This window comes from Labrus bergylta, chromosome 8 (genome assembly GCF_963930695.1).
Source record: "Labrus bergylta chromosome 8, fLabBer1.1, whole genome shotgun sequence".
Lineage (NCBI taxonomy): Eukaryota > Metazoa > Chordata > Actinopteri > Labriformes > Labridae > Labrus > Labrus bergylta.
Window position 1 is genome coordinate 32,430,692 of NC_089202.1, and position 15,479 is coordinate 32,446,170.

Here is a 15,479-nt window from a genome sequence, read left to right on the forward strand (position 1 = left end):
CCCAGGCATTTCCAACAGAAACCCATTACAACTTTGAGTTCAACAGGCATTTTTTCAAAACACATCTTTTTGAAGTAAAAACCCCGAACTTAGGGCCCTAACTTCTTTACTGCTCTTTGCAATGCCAAAATTACACAAGTCCATGTGCGCAAACAGAAATTCTTCAGTGAAGTATTACATTTGTTGTGTGTGAGTGTGTGTGAGTGTGAGTGTGTGTGTGTGTGTGTGTGTGTGTGTGTGTGTGTGTGTGTGTGTGTGTGTGTGTGTGAGATCATTCAGTTGACAAAAGGTCGTTTTTAAGGCTCAATACTCTAGGCTTCAACTTGCCATCCTCAAGGCCCATCAAGACTTTTTGGATGAAGTCAAATGTATTGGCCAAGTCTTTCGGGTAACTTAGATGTAGCCCATAAATAAGTGCAAAAAGCATGACAAATGCATCAGAAAATGTTGGGAAATCGACAACTGTGTTACCCTCAAGCACAACGGCAACCTTCTCGGGGCAGAATACCGCAGCATCTGTTGAAGTGGCACTGATCAGGAGGAGCCCAACTGGTATGTTGTCGATTTGCAGTTCATCTGACAGGGCCTGCTAAAGACAAGGACAGAGAAATGTTACAAATCAACTGCCTAAGCTTCAGTGTTTCCCATAGAATGACAATGTACCAAAAGCTGTTTATGTTTCTTGATCAGCGGAAAAATATGGAAAGTACACTACCCTATTGCTATTCAGGGATTTCTTAATTCACCACTTTAAATGTAGTAATTATCCCCCTTTTTTGTTTTTTTGGCCTCAAAACAATCAAAGCTAAATGGTACTGAAAGACAATGACTCAACTGACAAGCTTTTTTAAACAATCACTATATTGCATTTATTCTCACTATAGATGTTGATATTGTTTAGCATACTATTCCAGCTCTGCAGGTTTTAAATGGAATTTTAAAAACTGCAGCATGAATTGAGGTTTGACCAGTAAATGCAAAGTTTAATTACTAATTCCTCACAGGTAAGATTAAGCCTACTGTAGATGTTGCAGGACAATTATTACTATATTAATCTTTTTCACTTTTTAATATCATGGCAATCATACACCAAAATGACAGCATCTGAATAAAACAGATGAAATATATAACATGTTCAACAGATTCATTACAAGTCTTAATAATATGCTGACTTACATCCCACAGCTTCAGAAATCCGGAGTCATCCTCATGCAGATATGTAGGGAGAGCACGGAGGACGGCAGCACGGAGGACATTGACGTCAACTTGTTCCTTAAGTATGAGAAAACACATCATCTTAATTTGAAATGCCAAACAGGGAAGGAACAGAATTTATCACAAGAAATAGCCCTATATGATGTATTTGAATACGATTAGGTAATGCCTACCAAACTGTCAAATGATAATATCAAAAGCGGAACACTTGATGACATTTATTGTTTCTATTGTTGGTCGTGTTTTTTCCAAACAGTCTTTCACGATAGAAGACTCTCAGCTATCAACGATGGCATCATCATTTGGCCCTAATGTAATCTGAAGATAGGGAGTTCCAACAGGGTTCTATTATTATCATGCATGAAGAAGGATAATCAACTCACCTGGCGGTCATAAGTGTTGAAGAGCTGATCCAGGACTTCAGACACCTTCCCTGTGCGCGCAGCTTTCTTCCTGAACAAACTCTGAAGACGAGGGACATGTCTGTCTAACTCAGAATAGAAGTGGTTCTTCAGGTTGATGTTTGTGATTCTGTGAAACGCTGCACAAATCTGTAAAATAAAAATGTGACATTGAAGTGCGTTTGTATCTCAAAAGAAAAAGGAAAATGAAGTTGTAAAACATTACATTACAAAACGTGTTTAAACATTATGTACTGTCGCATTATAAATGTCAAAACTTTACATTTGTTAAATGCTTGTCAGACTAAGTGACTGATGTTGAGATCCCTACACTTCCCTATCACATACAAAGAAAAAAAAACTCACCTGTGACTCCATCTTTAGGGCAGGCCAGCGCTCCAGGATCTCTCCAACAGGCAAGTCATCATTGATGACCTCTTTGCGTCGCAGGGAAAAGGTGGTCTGCATCAACTTTGCAATCAGAGGGAGGTTTTTGTCAGTCCTTATAACTTCATCTACAATCTGGAGTCTCTGTCGCTCAAGGCTTGAACCATCTTCTCCTTTTGGAAAGTTGGGGAGAAAATTCACTTCTGCCCTTTTTGGTCTCTTTATGTCAGTGTGGGGAGATTGTTTGTCAGGGTTGTTTCTGCTTCTCTTTCCAGAATTTACAGCTACCTCACTATATCCTGCCCGACTCAACTTAGTGTGGAAGTTACCCATCTTAAACTTCAGACTATTTTTCCAACCATACCATCCTGTCTGCGTTCCTGGTTCTTTAAGACAAGGATGGGTGGTGACAAGTGCTTCTGCAACCACTGAAATGTCTTTATCACTGGGATATGATTTAAAGCTATGCATTTTGGATGCAAGGGTTTCAAGAATGTCATGCTTCTGTCCCCTTGATAACTTCAGGGTTTTCCCTGTTCTCTCATGATTCAAATTTCCCTCAACAAGTATGAGTTCTACTTCATAAGTAAAAGCTGGCACTGGACAAACATCCGGCCATCTCTGGGTCCTTTCTGGAGTCATTGCATGAGGCAATATTATTGTGTCATCAGATGCAATTGAACTGGCATCACTCTGAGATCTTACAAGTTTAAGTACTGCCTTCTGTGGAAGCTCTTCAATGTCTATAAGGGAACATAACTGCCCGTCAAAGTCTGGATCTTCATATGATAAGCAAAAATCAAAGTCTATCTTAAACTTTTCTTTTGTCATTTTTTCAAGCTCAGTCACAGATTCTGGACATGAAGCCAAAGTCATCTTCCTGACAATGTCCATGGAAGTATGTATGTGAAGATTACCTATTAAAACGAAGAGAGGGGAGAGAACGGATTAACTAATAGCATTCAACAATGCATACACAATAGGTATTTGTGTGAAACAGTTATAGACAGATATTATTCACCTAAAAGCTGGGGTTTGAAAAAAATTACAGTTGTAGCAGGTAAGTCTTTCTAGGCTTGTAATGTTAGTAAACGTAACTGGCATATCAAATTTTAGTTTACCTGTCTTACTTTGCTACACACTGTTCCATGAGGCCATATGGTTCTTCACTTCTGACAACATTTTACACCTGGATTTCTCTGATCAAAATAAATCTTTTTTGTGTCAGTATTAAGTGTCCATCTATGTTGTATGCAGACAAACTTACTGTGTCATTTAGTTCTGACAGCTCGATGACAGAGCAGGTGTCTGAGGATGTCAGCTCAAATCACCTCAAATGCTCTCTGTACCAGCTCTCGTAGTTTCTGCAAAGAAAAGAAACAGAGTTATTCACAAGCAGTGTTTGGTCAGTCTCCAGCCTGGCCTGCAGAAACATACATACCATTAGCATACTCTGTGCCATCAATGGACACCTGTGTTGTACTGTATATGTTTTGGCTGTCTGTCTTTGTTCTTATAAAGTCTTTTGCCACTTGAGGCAGTGTGGCAACGTGGACAGAGGTGACACTCGAAGATTGTGTGTGGGGTTTGAAAAATAATGGTGCACTTCAGTGATACGCCATCATGTGCTGATGCCTAGTGGCAAGAGTTCTCAAGACAGTCTTGAAATTGTGTGTGTCCTGTATCACTCTTTTAAAAAAGCGATGTTTTCCCTCGAACCTCATTGTCCAAAGGTGAACAAGAGGCCCCAAGCGCCTTGTCATTTCTGGGTAGTGCTCAACATAATGATGCTTGGGTCTGAGCTTAAAGTCTGGAAACACTGCTTGAAGTCCCTGTCGATGATCACTGATTTTAGTCTGCATGTACTGTAAAGACTCCTCTGTGAAAGATGGAGACAACACCAGCTGCACTATTTCTTTGAGGTCCAACAATATGGCCCATGTTTCATCTCCTTCAGGGACTTTACTTCCTACCAGTAGTGGTAATAACCTAAGCAAAGTGGAATTTTCATGCCCGTTTGGCAGCAAAAGTCTTTGGAATTTGTTGCGGTTTATCAAGCCTATCAGTGTGCTGATCTGGAAATGTGTGAATTCTTGTGTTTAGATATTCAAGTGTGAAATACTTCAGGCAAATCATCTCACGGATGCACAAGGCCATCTCAACTGGCACGACACCCTCAAAGAGGTCGTGAAGAATATCAGGTGGAAAACCAGTGATGGGATGAAAATGCTGCAATGCCATGCTGAGAGCACACTGACCTTTAACACCTAAGTGATTTGCTTTGTCTTCTTCCACAACATTCTGCACATGAAGATCATGGGAGGCCCTTGTTCTCATGCTAAACTCCCCTTCAGAAACGTCAGTGCACTGTTTCTGGTCTGCAGTACAGCAACAAAATCAGGGACAGTTTCAGCTCCCCTGTTTCAGACAATAACTGATTTTCTTTGAAATATGTTCCATCTTCATGAGACATGTAAATTCCTGGTGGAGACGGTTTTGCCTCGTGAATTTTTTCAAGAAGATCAGTAGTTTTAAACATTGTTTGAATCATCTGAAGAATGGGAACATACACTGCTGTGTGTTCACTGGAATCAAAAGTGTATTGCACTGGCATTACCAAAGGATAGTTACTCCTCACAAATGTTTCCCTCCGCTTAGCAGTGGACAGTTCCGCACCTTCTGAAGTAGCATTGACAAAAACATTAGTTTTCATGATAGCCTCCTCTAGGTCATGAAGAAGGGCCCCACTGACAGACAGATCATGCTCTTGTAAACTACTGACAACAGCTTCTCTCACAACAGGTTTGGACAAAGTGAATATTTGTTCCAAATTTTCAATGATGTCCTGTGTAGCTGTCTCTGACACATGAAGAACACTGTTCATTTTCAAGAAGAAAGAAACCAAATTATTTTTGAAGTGCCCTTCCAAGTCATCAGTGTCATCTCTGGATCCAGAGGGCTCACACTCAGGAGTATCCAGCTCAGGAGAGTGTGGTAAAGGGCTATCCCTATCAGATTCATCCTGACTCTGCATTGGTTGACTTTCAGTTTCTGTACAGACAATCTCATTCTTATAATTTGAAACATCACTGTCTGGATGAGTCCTACTTTTGTGGGCATTAAAGGAGGAGTAGACATTAGTGCGGTCTTGACAGTTTTTGAAAGGACAGTCCACCATTTCATGGTGTTTTAAATGTGCCCTTAAATGACTGAGGAGACTCTTATCATTAAATGGTTGCTTGAATCCACAAAGGACATGTGAATGACAAACATCCCACCTCGTTTTCACTGGGTACAACTCTATTATTATGCAACCTTGTTAAATTAATTTTGAATGCATTTATTGACTGAAATGTGCAGATACAGTCATCAAAGAGACAAGGCAATGGGTTGATTGAGGATAAATTGCTGTGATGCAAACGACAGTGTTCAAGCAACTGTGCCCTTTTGTCACACACAGCAGGACAAAGTTTGCATTGCCAAGCCATTGTAAAACTAAACGGTGTCGAATCAGCAAGTTTGACATACAAAGCATAGAATGATGAAACAGTGAACAGGTTTTAGATAAACTTCCCTTATCTGCATCACATCGGATTTCTCTTTACAGTGATTGTGCACAAGAAATGTCTATTAAAAGTCTGTGCTTTGAATATACATACCTGATTGAAGACTCCGGATATCACCAAGTTGCTTGTATTTAAGCCTTAAGACAAAGAAAATAGAAAAATGAGCTAAACTGTACATTTTAGCAGAAATGTTTCTTTACAGTTAATTTACAGTTGAGGAGCAACAGAAACACCGCGCACAATGCGGTTATTTTCCACACCAGGCTTTATTTTTGATAGTTTACCTACCTATCAAAAATGTCTAACAAATGATAGCACTAAATAAACTACTACAAGACCTCTTTTAAAAACGTTAACGGTTGTCTGTACAGAAACATGCATGTGGAGGTCGAGAAACAAAAGCAGTCCAGTAACATTTCCAGACAAATTTTAAAGCAAGACTTAGTTTATACTTGAAAAGTTAAAGAAAGTTAAAGAAAGAAGTTAAGCCAGTTATATTTTTTCAAATGTTTTCACATTAAATAGTGCAAACTGCATTAATTAAATAGGCTAACTTCGCCACAAAAGTACAACAGAAAACACGTATTCACTCTTCATACTAAATGCATGAAATAGCTGCGGACATGAGAACTATTTCATTAAATGAAGAAACGATATCAAAATGTGATAAAATAAGTTATTACTCACCAGATTAGCTCAAAGATAGCACCAATGCTACGGCAGTCAGCGCATTCAGCAGAGTAGAGACAGAAAACTCCTGCATGTCCGAACAAAAGTCCCTTCAAAAGTCTGCGATTTGCTCCACAAATAACAATATCTATTGTCTGTGTCCAAATTGTTCTCAACTTGTAAAGTTCACTCCGCTTAGCTGGCTCATTCTTAGCGACTCGATGCGAGAGCAAACATGGCGGTGAGAGCACGTACGCACGTGACCGTGACGTCATGCAGAGCAGATCAAACAATTTGAGAACAATTATGAAAAATAATCAAATTGGTTGAGCTCTGTTTACTTCAAACTAAAAACGCGTTCTAATAACTTAGAAAAATAGAGTTGAAATAACTATTTTGAATTTCCGAGTTCACACAACCCAATTTTTTTAACATGCTTTTACTGTTCGGTCTTACAGTGTAGTCCTGTTCCTTAATTGATTGTGGTAGGAAGGAAAAGGGTTGTTTTTTTGAAACAACGATTAACTTCAATTCATTTGTAGTTTGACTTTTATCCCCCAGTTACGGCTGCAACCTTCCTGGTGTTACAGTCTGAGTGAGTGTCACGCCAGCTGCACACAAGTTGATGATTTTTCAGTGAAATTCATTGTCCTGGTCTGGTCTCCTTCTTGTCCTGGTCTTGTCTCCTTCTTGTCCTGGTCTTGTCTCCTTCTTGTCCTGGTCTTGTCTCCTTCTTGTCCTGCCTTGGTCTTGATCTTATCTTGGTCTCTGAGCACTCTGGTCTCAGCTAGTCATGCTGGCTATCATGGGTTTTGTTCATTATTACCGACTATTGTAGAGAGAATAAAGCACAAAACAAGTTTACTGTCATTTGGGAATTTATATAAATATTTATATAAATGATGAAAAATGATATCGTTTGAAGTTCTGTGATCACTGATGACGCTCATCAAACATATTGAGGAGCTCAGTCTGAGTTTAAAAACAGTGTTTATGTCTCATCATGATGTGTTTTTACTCGTCCTTTGTAAAGTTATCATGGAGAAACTACATTTCTTAATGTAGTCACTGGCTCCATTATGATGAAGTATCTTAAGACAGTTTGTGATAAAAGAAAAGAAAAGTCGTTTTAACAACTTTGAAAAAAAGACAAAAAGACAAAAAGTGTATTTCTCATTGATTTAATGAACAGATTATCAGGAAACAATACACACACATATGAAGCAACAAGCTAATATTTATTCTTTAGAAACATGAAATAAAGAGAGAGAGAAAGGTGCACAGTGAGAGCAGTATCACAGTAAAACCAGCAGCAGAGTCCCAGTGAGTCATTACTGGGAACACTGGTCTCTACTCAGACTCTCTGAGACTGGAGCCTGGGCGCCCTGGGTGGCCTCACAGGTCACAGAGCCCACCTTCCTCCACTGCTCTGCAGAGAGCCTCAGGGTGCTGCTCCAGCTGTAGAGAGCGTCCTTCTCCAGCACCGCAGGGCTCCTGCTCTCCTCCCAGCTGCTGCTGCTGCTGCCGTCCACCTTCCAGGCCAGACTCCAGCCTGAGGGGAAGCCCTTGTTGGCCAGGCACATGAGCGTGGCCTTCCCCTGCTCCAGCTCCTCATTGGAGGGGGGCAGCACCGTCAGGGTGGGACGCACATCACCTATAGGAGACACCAATCAGATTAGAGGACAGGGAGCACACAGCTGTCAATCAAACACCACACCCTATAGGACACCTTTAATGTCTGAGAGTTGATTTTCCTTTTTTAGGAGTTTCTGTCAGATGTTTCTTTCTGCTCCACCGGTCACTCACTCACACATTGTTTCACTTCCCTTTAAGAAGCCTCTCATGCACATCAGCACACAGAGAGAGAATCACACAGAACGACCTGAAATATATTTAAACTACATCTGAATCCAATTTCAAACATTACAAACATTCCCCATCAAAATAATCCAAAAACTTTGCAACACATTTTTAAAACAGTTTGTAGGTAAAACAAACTAAAACAGAATCAACTGAACACAATCAAATGTTCTTCAAATGAATTCTAATCAGAAAAATAAGGTATCAGAAAAATACCTTAAAGAGTTGTCAGAAAATGAATCTGAGGAAAACATTTAAAACACCTCTCTTTGTTAAACATCAACTTGTTTATGTTTCAGTGTGACAGAAATCAAACTGTCCTGAGTGAACCATCACGGTAAAGCAGGACCGATAAAAACATGATAAGAGTTCATTAGAGTTAGAGTTTAACGATGACAAATAAACAGAGAGACAGCTGCTGACCACAAACACATGAAGATATATATTAGACATACATATAAATAACATCTGAATGAATCTACTTTGTAGTTTTGTCAGTGTTTGAATTGTAGTAGCACTGATTTGATATCTCTCTATGCTGATGATATCATGCTTTATTTAACAGATTTAAAATATTTATTTGAGCTAAAACACATTCATTTAGATGTTTTCCTCTCTTTTCTTTTGATAAACACAAACCACTAGACAATTTAAAGTCCTGGTCATTAACATTTTCTGTAAAGAAAGCTGATTTGATGATTTTCATTCAGTTGTTTCAGTCATTAAGGCGTCCATATCGATTGTTAGAAAAACCTCATGAATAGAACATAATTTAGCAGCTGTCTTTGAGGTTGTCAAAGTGTGATTTATGTGGATCAAATATAAAAATCTGTATTTTAACATTAGGTTTAATATTCATACAGAAACTTACTTCCAACATCCAGTCTGGTTCCTCCACCAAAAGTCCACCACAGTGGTACAAAGTCATTGAGCGGCCGTACAAAAACCTCTCACTGTAGAGACACACGGCTCTCTGACTCTGACACAAACACAGACACCTCAATGAGTCTCTGCCTGCAAGACCTCTGAGACCAAATGAAATCAGAATCTAAAAAGATTATAACAGATTAAAGAATGTCTTTCTTTGAGATATTTAAATCTTTGAATTATTTTTAAATCATTTTCTCAAGAATATTATTAATTACAACTCCTGATTTATATCAGGATAAATGTTTCTAGAAGCATGAACATGAAATCATATTAAAGTTGTTTTGAAAGTTTTCTAATGAATTGTATAATTAATTGATTGATTGATAAACAGAGTAATGAGAGTGATCCCTGTTGGAGTCAGTCAGAACATTTCCATAGAGAGCCACTTTGCATCAGCAGCACCATGCTCCAGTGCTCTGGGAGACTTTATAGTCCTGACAGTTGAACACTGGATGACTGACAGCTGTCCTTCATCACAACAGAAATCCTCGTCCTCATCATCAAAAACATGACTTTGATGTGCGTCCTCATCTGGACTCTCCTCCTCTGCTGCTGCTTCACAGGTAAAGTCCAGAGAATCAAACTCCTCTCCTCTATGAACATCCGTCCCTCTGAAATGAAGCCCACTAAACCCTGATGCTGCTTTCTGTTTTTGTCTCTGTATCCTCAGAGTCCAGAGGACAGGTCACAGTGACTCAGCCTGCAGCAGTGAGCTCTGCTCTGGGAGCCTCCGTCTCCATCTCATGTACGACCAGTCAGGATGTTTATGTCTATAGCACCTACCACTACTTAGCCTGGTACCAACAGAAAGATGGAGGAACTCCTAAACTGCTTATATACGTTGCTAGCACTCGAGTATCAGGGATTCCAGATCGTTTTTCAGGCAGTGGATCAAACTCTGCCTTCACTCTGACCATCAGTGGAGTCCAGACTGAAGATGCAGCAGTTTACTACTGTCAGAGTTATCATGAAATCAGCAGTCAGGCTGTGTTCACACAGTGAAAAAGCGTCGTACAAAAACCTCCCTCAGTCAGACTGAACAGAAACTGAACTGACTGCTGCAGCTGGAAGTTTCTGCAGAGACTGACACACTTCACTGAGGACACACACACACACACACACACACACACACACACACACACACACACACACACACACACACACACACACACACACCATGTAACTTTCACAGAGGGAGAATTAAAATCGGCTCCTGTTAGATGCCATCCTGATCTGTAACACGTCCTCCTCATCCTCTTCTCCTTCAGACCCTAATCTGATCAATAATCAAATCAGACGTTCTGCTTTCACTCCTCTTTTATTGAACAGACTGTTTCATCAACACCTGCAGTTCACAGAAGAACACCACTTCCATCAAAGACCAGAATAAACACACCATCTTTTAAATATCAAACATTTTCAGCCCACTTCTCCCCCCTCTTTACTCACCATGATGGTGACGTATCATTGCCGTCTTGGTTACGACACATTAGTTGCACATTACTGCCACCTTGTGGTTGTGGACTGTTGCTTGAGAAGTATTAATGCACTTATTCAAATAGGATCAAAGGGGAGAAATATGTGGAATGATAAACAGAATCAAAATGAAATCAAACTCTCTCTAAGTGATCTGTTCATGATAGATATTAAAACAGTTATGTCACACATCTTTTCATAGTGTCGGCACATTCTTCCAACTTATACTGAACTATTTTTTGACAAGGTTACCAATTATCCATGGCGTTAAAAACAGTGGAGAGCAATAGACAAGTCATCCCACAAGTAAGTAGAATTATTTAAAGGTAGAATATTCTGTATAATCCACTTCACCACATGTTCCTCTAACTCTAACATGTGTCTCTAGTTCGTCTACAAACCCCCCAATGATGAGAAAAGTCCATCCTCTCCGTCTTCTGCCTGCTCCACTTTTCAGAAAATGTGTGCTCAAACAAGCCGTTTGGAGATTTTCCCTTCATGACATCACAAAGGGCAGTAGCCCCTCCCCCAGGTGGGTGACACTCCCACAGCTAGGTGTTTGTTCTGCCCTCTGAGTCTGCCTTCTCACCGTAAACAATAGGACATGGAGCGAGAAAGCACCGAGTACACCCGAGCCTTTCCAGAAAGGGGGCGTTGTCAGACACAGCTCATTTACATATTTAAAGGTACAGACACAGAAACAGCCTGTTCTGAGCAGGGCTGAAATAGAGGGGTTTATAGACATGATCAAATACAGGATCAGAGTGGATTTAGAACAAGAAACTTCACACACATGTTTTGGTGAGTTCTGGGAATTATTTAGACTGAAGAAGAGGAGGAGGATATGTGAACTTAAAAGAGGATGTTGGCTTTTGGGGGAGCATAAAGTAAGACTTGAAACAGGTACCAATATTGTTTGACTTTTTTTTGGCAGGTGGGCTTTCTGTGCCTTTATTGTAGAGATAGGAAAGTGGATAAAGTCGGAAATCAGGGACACAATATGATGGAAAGGAGCCACATGTTGGCTTCGAACCTGGGCCGTACATGGGGCGAGCGCACTAACCACTACGCCAGCTGTGCCCAATTTTGTTTGATTTTTACTGATAACTTATCCAAGTAAAAAATTGTGTTTTCATGACAACCAAACTAGGACTTCAGGTTCCGGTTCAGGAGACTGTATCTGTGGGCAGATTTGTTTTGCAGCCAGCAAAGCGACGTCCATCATGACAGACAATATGAAACAGATGTAACAAGAAACAACACAATGAAGAGAAGGACAACAATTTAAATTGTATTTATTGAATTAGGACATTGCACATGAATCAGCAAATCCCATCAAAGTCAATATGCCAGAATTAGCACAAAAGCTACATTTCATCTGTAGTCCCTGAAGGCAGGTACGAACAAAAAACACAAAATACATTTACAATTACAGGACAGCAAACAAAAGAACTCACAGACAATTTTACAAACAAAAATGGACATGATTGTCAGATAAGAAATAACAGACCAACATGATAAAAAAGCCTATAAAATATATTAATAAAGAACATAAAAATAATAAAAGTACTTAAGGTTTCACCAATCAGGGCTGATAAGAGAAATAAATATCAGCCAATAAGATCAATAAAAAATTAAACATTTGAATTAAGCAACACTCGTATGATGAAGATCAATTTCATGAACTTTTTAAGACCAACATGATTCAGCTTGGAGCCTCCAGCAGGGTCATCAAAGGTCACAAGCTGAAACGTGTCATATTAACTTAATAAGATAAGACAAGATAAGATAGATAAGATGAACTGTATTGTCCCAGTGGGAAATTTGCCTTGGACTTCATCAAATTGATCTTCGTACTACAAGTGCTGCTGGAGCCTTTTACCCTCTCCAAGCCTTTCAGCTGAACTGTAGGTATGATTCTCTGCCAATCACAGACACACACAGAGGCAGACTGACAGACAGACTATAAGAAATCTGTTTTTAAAGGGATCAGCAGAATGGACGGGGATGAGCACATTCTGACATAAAGCAGCTAAGTGAGAAGACAGCTGGTTTCCCATCAGTTTAAAATGTCGACATCATTAAATTGTACAGACCTAATCTGTGTAAGCGGACTTCAGGTTTTAAAACAGCTTCCAGCAGTCTGTGTTGTCTCTCATTTTCCTCTTTTGATCGACAGATTTCCTCCTCATATTCTGCTATGGTTCTTTGAAACAGATCAAATATCTCTTCAGCAGCAGCAGTCAGTCTCTGGTTGATGAAAGATCTCAGTGTTTTAGCTTCAGACATTTTCACACACGGACAGAAGCTTTTTATTCACACACATCATTTAAAACCGGTATCTGATTTGAGCTTTCTTCCAGCTTGTTCCAGCTTGCAAGCTAAGCTAACTTCATTAGCTTGGAGTTTCAGGTTTCCGATCTACACCCCCTACAGATAGGTGGCGGTAATGCACCAATACGTTGTTAGCCAACCGCCAGAAAACAACAACAAATAGAAGAAGAGCAAGACTCGATCCAGGGCTCTTCATAGCAGTGTCATCTGTTTTAGCGTTTAAATTAAATCCTGCTGACTTTCAAAGAAGCTTATGTCTATAAACGTGAGTGTGTCCGGTAGTTTGTCCTTCGGAGGGCAGTAATATACCCACAAGAAGAAGAAGAAGACGCGTATGGAGTTAGCTTAGCATGCTAGCTGGGACACAAACGTGATTAAAGCGACAAAGCTAACGCCAGATAGGCTACTATTTTTTTTCGCTGTGTGTGTTTAGAAAAAGCTTCTCTGCTCGTGTGTGAAAATGTCTAAAGTCCAAACACTGAGATCTTTCATCAACCAGAGACTGACTGCTGCTGCTGAAGAGAGATTTGATCTGTTTGAAAGAACCATAGCAGAATATGAGGAGCAATTTCGTCGATCAAAAGAGGAAAACGAGAGACAACCCAGACTGCTGGAAGCTGTTTCCAACCCTGAAGTCCGCTTACACAAATATGGTTCCTGTAGTTTATTGTTAGTGTTGATTTAAAACGATGAGAAGCAAGCTACATTCTCACATAACTGTTAGATATGTTGTGATGTGTTGATTTTCTTTGGACACAGATCGGGAGTTTCAGAGGTTAAATCCAACTAAATTCCCCAGAATTAAATTATAGCAGTCCCTTTGAATTCATATCGCCATGGAAACCTTTCATTCTCACTCACAGTTGTCTGAGATGAGCTAATAAGTGGATTTTGACACTCACACGGTCTGTCTCTCTCTCTTCCTTCCACATACACATAAAGTGAGACGTCAGTGTCTTCATTTTACATTAAACACTTCTTAACACCATCGTCATTACCATCATCATCATCAACAATATCTAAACCATCATCATCAGGTCGTAGGTACTTATAAAGAGCTGGGTCTTTAGCTTTTTCTTACAGGTGCAGAGGGACTCTGCAGATCACATGGAGTTTGGAAGTTTATTCCACCACCGGGGGGCGACAGAGGAGAAGAGTCTAGTCAGAGACTTAGGACCCTGTTGTGAAGGTTGGATCAGACACCTTTCATTGGCAGAGCGTAGTGGGGGGGAGGGAGTGTAGACCTGGATCAGAGAGTTAAAGTAAGGAGGAGACGTTTCTGTGTCTGTTTTGTAAGCGAGCAGCAGAGTTTTAAATTTGATGTGAGCAGTAACTGGGAGCCAGTGTGAGGAGATGAACAGAGGAGTGACATGTGCTCTTTTAGGAAGGTTGAAGACCAGTCGTGCTGCTGCATTTTGTATCATCTGCAGAGGTTTGATAGTGACTGTAGGAAGACCTGCCAGTAGAGACATCACAAGAGCCTGTACCAGGAGCTGTGTAGTTCTGACAGGTAAGGTCTGAACTTCCTGATGTTGTTCAGGGCAAATCGACTCCATTTGTTGGTCTTAAGAGCTTTAAGCTCATATTATGCAACATTTAGGGTTGTTCTAAGACTTCTGTCTGTCCTGCTGTTTCCCTCCCTCTCATTGGGCCTCATTCACTAATATGTGCGTAGAAATGTTCTCACTCTGCGCATTAAATAAGTGCATACGCAAAATCACCGTCAGATTCATGACACGTGCGTAGCAGCATATTCTGTTCTCACCACCAGGCGTATGTTAGTGAATCAGAATCATTCTGAATCAACAGGCGCGTGCCCGCAACCTGCAATCAGCATACTGCCACGCCCCCATCTCTCCATATAAGGACATCCGATTGGTGTATCAGGACGAGAGCGGAGAGGCGGAGACACGGAGAAGTTTTTAGGAGATGGCCCCAAAAGGTGAAAAAGATGGTTGTGTCTGGGGGTTTAGATGATGTTACAGTGAATTACAGAGTGTCAGCAGTACGTGTATTGGCAGACAGAATCAGCTGATCAGTCATTCATCACACTCTTCAAACGTTCTGATGGTCTGATGCTCTCTCTTCTGAAGGCACCAGCTGCTATTTGTTTCAGTAAGGCTGATCTTTACACTTTCTTAGACGTAAATTATAATCATGTATGTTCCCTGCATGCTCTTAAATAGTCTCAGATTAATCAGCTGGTTTTGGTAACAGATGTGATCTTTCGTGGCACTATTGGTGGGAGAGATCGATAATTAGATTGAAGATTTTAGATTAAAGGATGAAAAGGCACACATTTAATTATTCATTAATACTACATTTAGTCAATGCTTCAGTTAATTCATGTTTTCAATATTTTTTTAAATATATATATTATATTATATTTTTTTACTGAATGTATTTTTAATGTCTTGCATTTAGACTAGTTGAAAGATTTATGTTAACATTTTCTGAGAAAGCTGGTCAATCATTTGTGCGTACGCATGGTCTGAGGAGGTTCTGTGTTTGTTCGCAGAGTAAGAACAAATTCAAGTAAGAATATATTGATGAATCCCAGATTTGTACTTCAAACGTTCGTACGCACAGTTTAAGCACATATTTGTGCGTACACACTGTTAGTGAATGAGGCCCATTGTGT

General features: G+C 40.0%; 1 protein-coding gene, 1 long non-coding RNA gene and 1 gene segment (V, D, J or C); 1 reads left to right on the plus strand and 2 right to left on the minus strand.

Moving 5' to 3' along the window:
* Nucleotides 1-218: 218 nt before the first annotated feature.
* Nucleotides 219-6,908, minus strand: LOC109979526 (uncharacterized). Of its 4 annotated transcripts, none has more exons than XM_065958155.1 (7): nucleotides 6,257-6,908; nucleotides 5,663-5,706; nucleotides 3,271-3,367; nucleotides 1,983-2,920; nucleotides 1,599-1,766; nucleotides 1,177-1,272; nucleotides 219-586 (listed from the first exon to the last, which is right to left on the minus strand). In XM_065958155.1, the coding sequence occupies exons 4-7, from the start codon at nucleotides 2,895-2,897 to the stop codon at nucleotides 272-274; spliced, it is 1,494 nt and encodes a 497-aa protein (XP_065814227.1). In that variant the 5' UTR covers nucleotides 2,898-2,920; nucleotides 3,271-3,367; nucleotides 5,663-5,706; nucleotides 6,257-6,908; the 3' UTR covers nucleotides 219-271. The 4 variants fall into 4 exon arrangements, with proteins under 4 accessions (XP_065814227.1, XP_065814224.1, XP_065814226.1 ...); XM_065958152.1 differs by having other exon boundaries at nucleotides 219-589; nucleotides 6,257-6,906; XM_065958154.1 differs by having other exon boundaries at nucleotides 219-589; nucleotides 5,663-6,906.
* Nucleotides 6,909-7,403: 495 nt separating this feature from the next.
* Nucleotides 7,404-9,433, minus strand: LOC136179826 (Ig kappa-b4 chain C region-like). The segment is given in 3 exon segments: nucleotides 7,404-7,892; nucleotides 8,970-9,047; nucleotides 9,415-9,433. Coding segments are annotated over 3 exon segments (420 nt in total).
* A 66-nt stretch (nucleotides 9,434-9,499) lies between these two features.
* On the plus strand, nucleotides 9,500-10,435 carry LOC136179876 (uncharacterized). Its single transcript, XR_010666805.1, has 2 exons — nucleotides 9,500-9,591; nucleotides 9,699-10,435. It is a non-coding gene; the product is annotated as an uncharacterized lncRNA (long non-coding RNA).
* The last annotated feature ends 5,044 nt before the right edge of the window (nucleotides 10,436-15,479 follow it).

Coding starts and splice junctions, on each gene's coding strand:
- LOC109979526 (XM_065958152.1), bottom strand. CDS start 2,897: ATGGACATTGTCAGGAAGATGACTTTGGCTTCATGTCCAGAATCTGTG. Junction 1,767..1,982: donor CCCTAAAGATGGAGTCACAG/GTGAGTTTTTTT, acceptor TTTATTTTACAG/ATTTGTGCAGCGTTTCACAG. Junction 590..1,176: donor GATTTCTGAAGCTGTGGGAT/GTAAGTCAGCAT, acceptor CCTTGTCTTTAG/CAGGCCCTGTCAGATGAACT.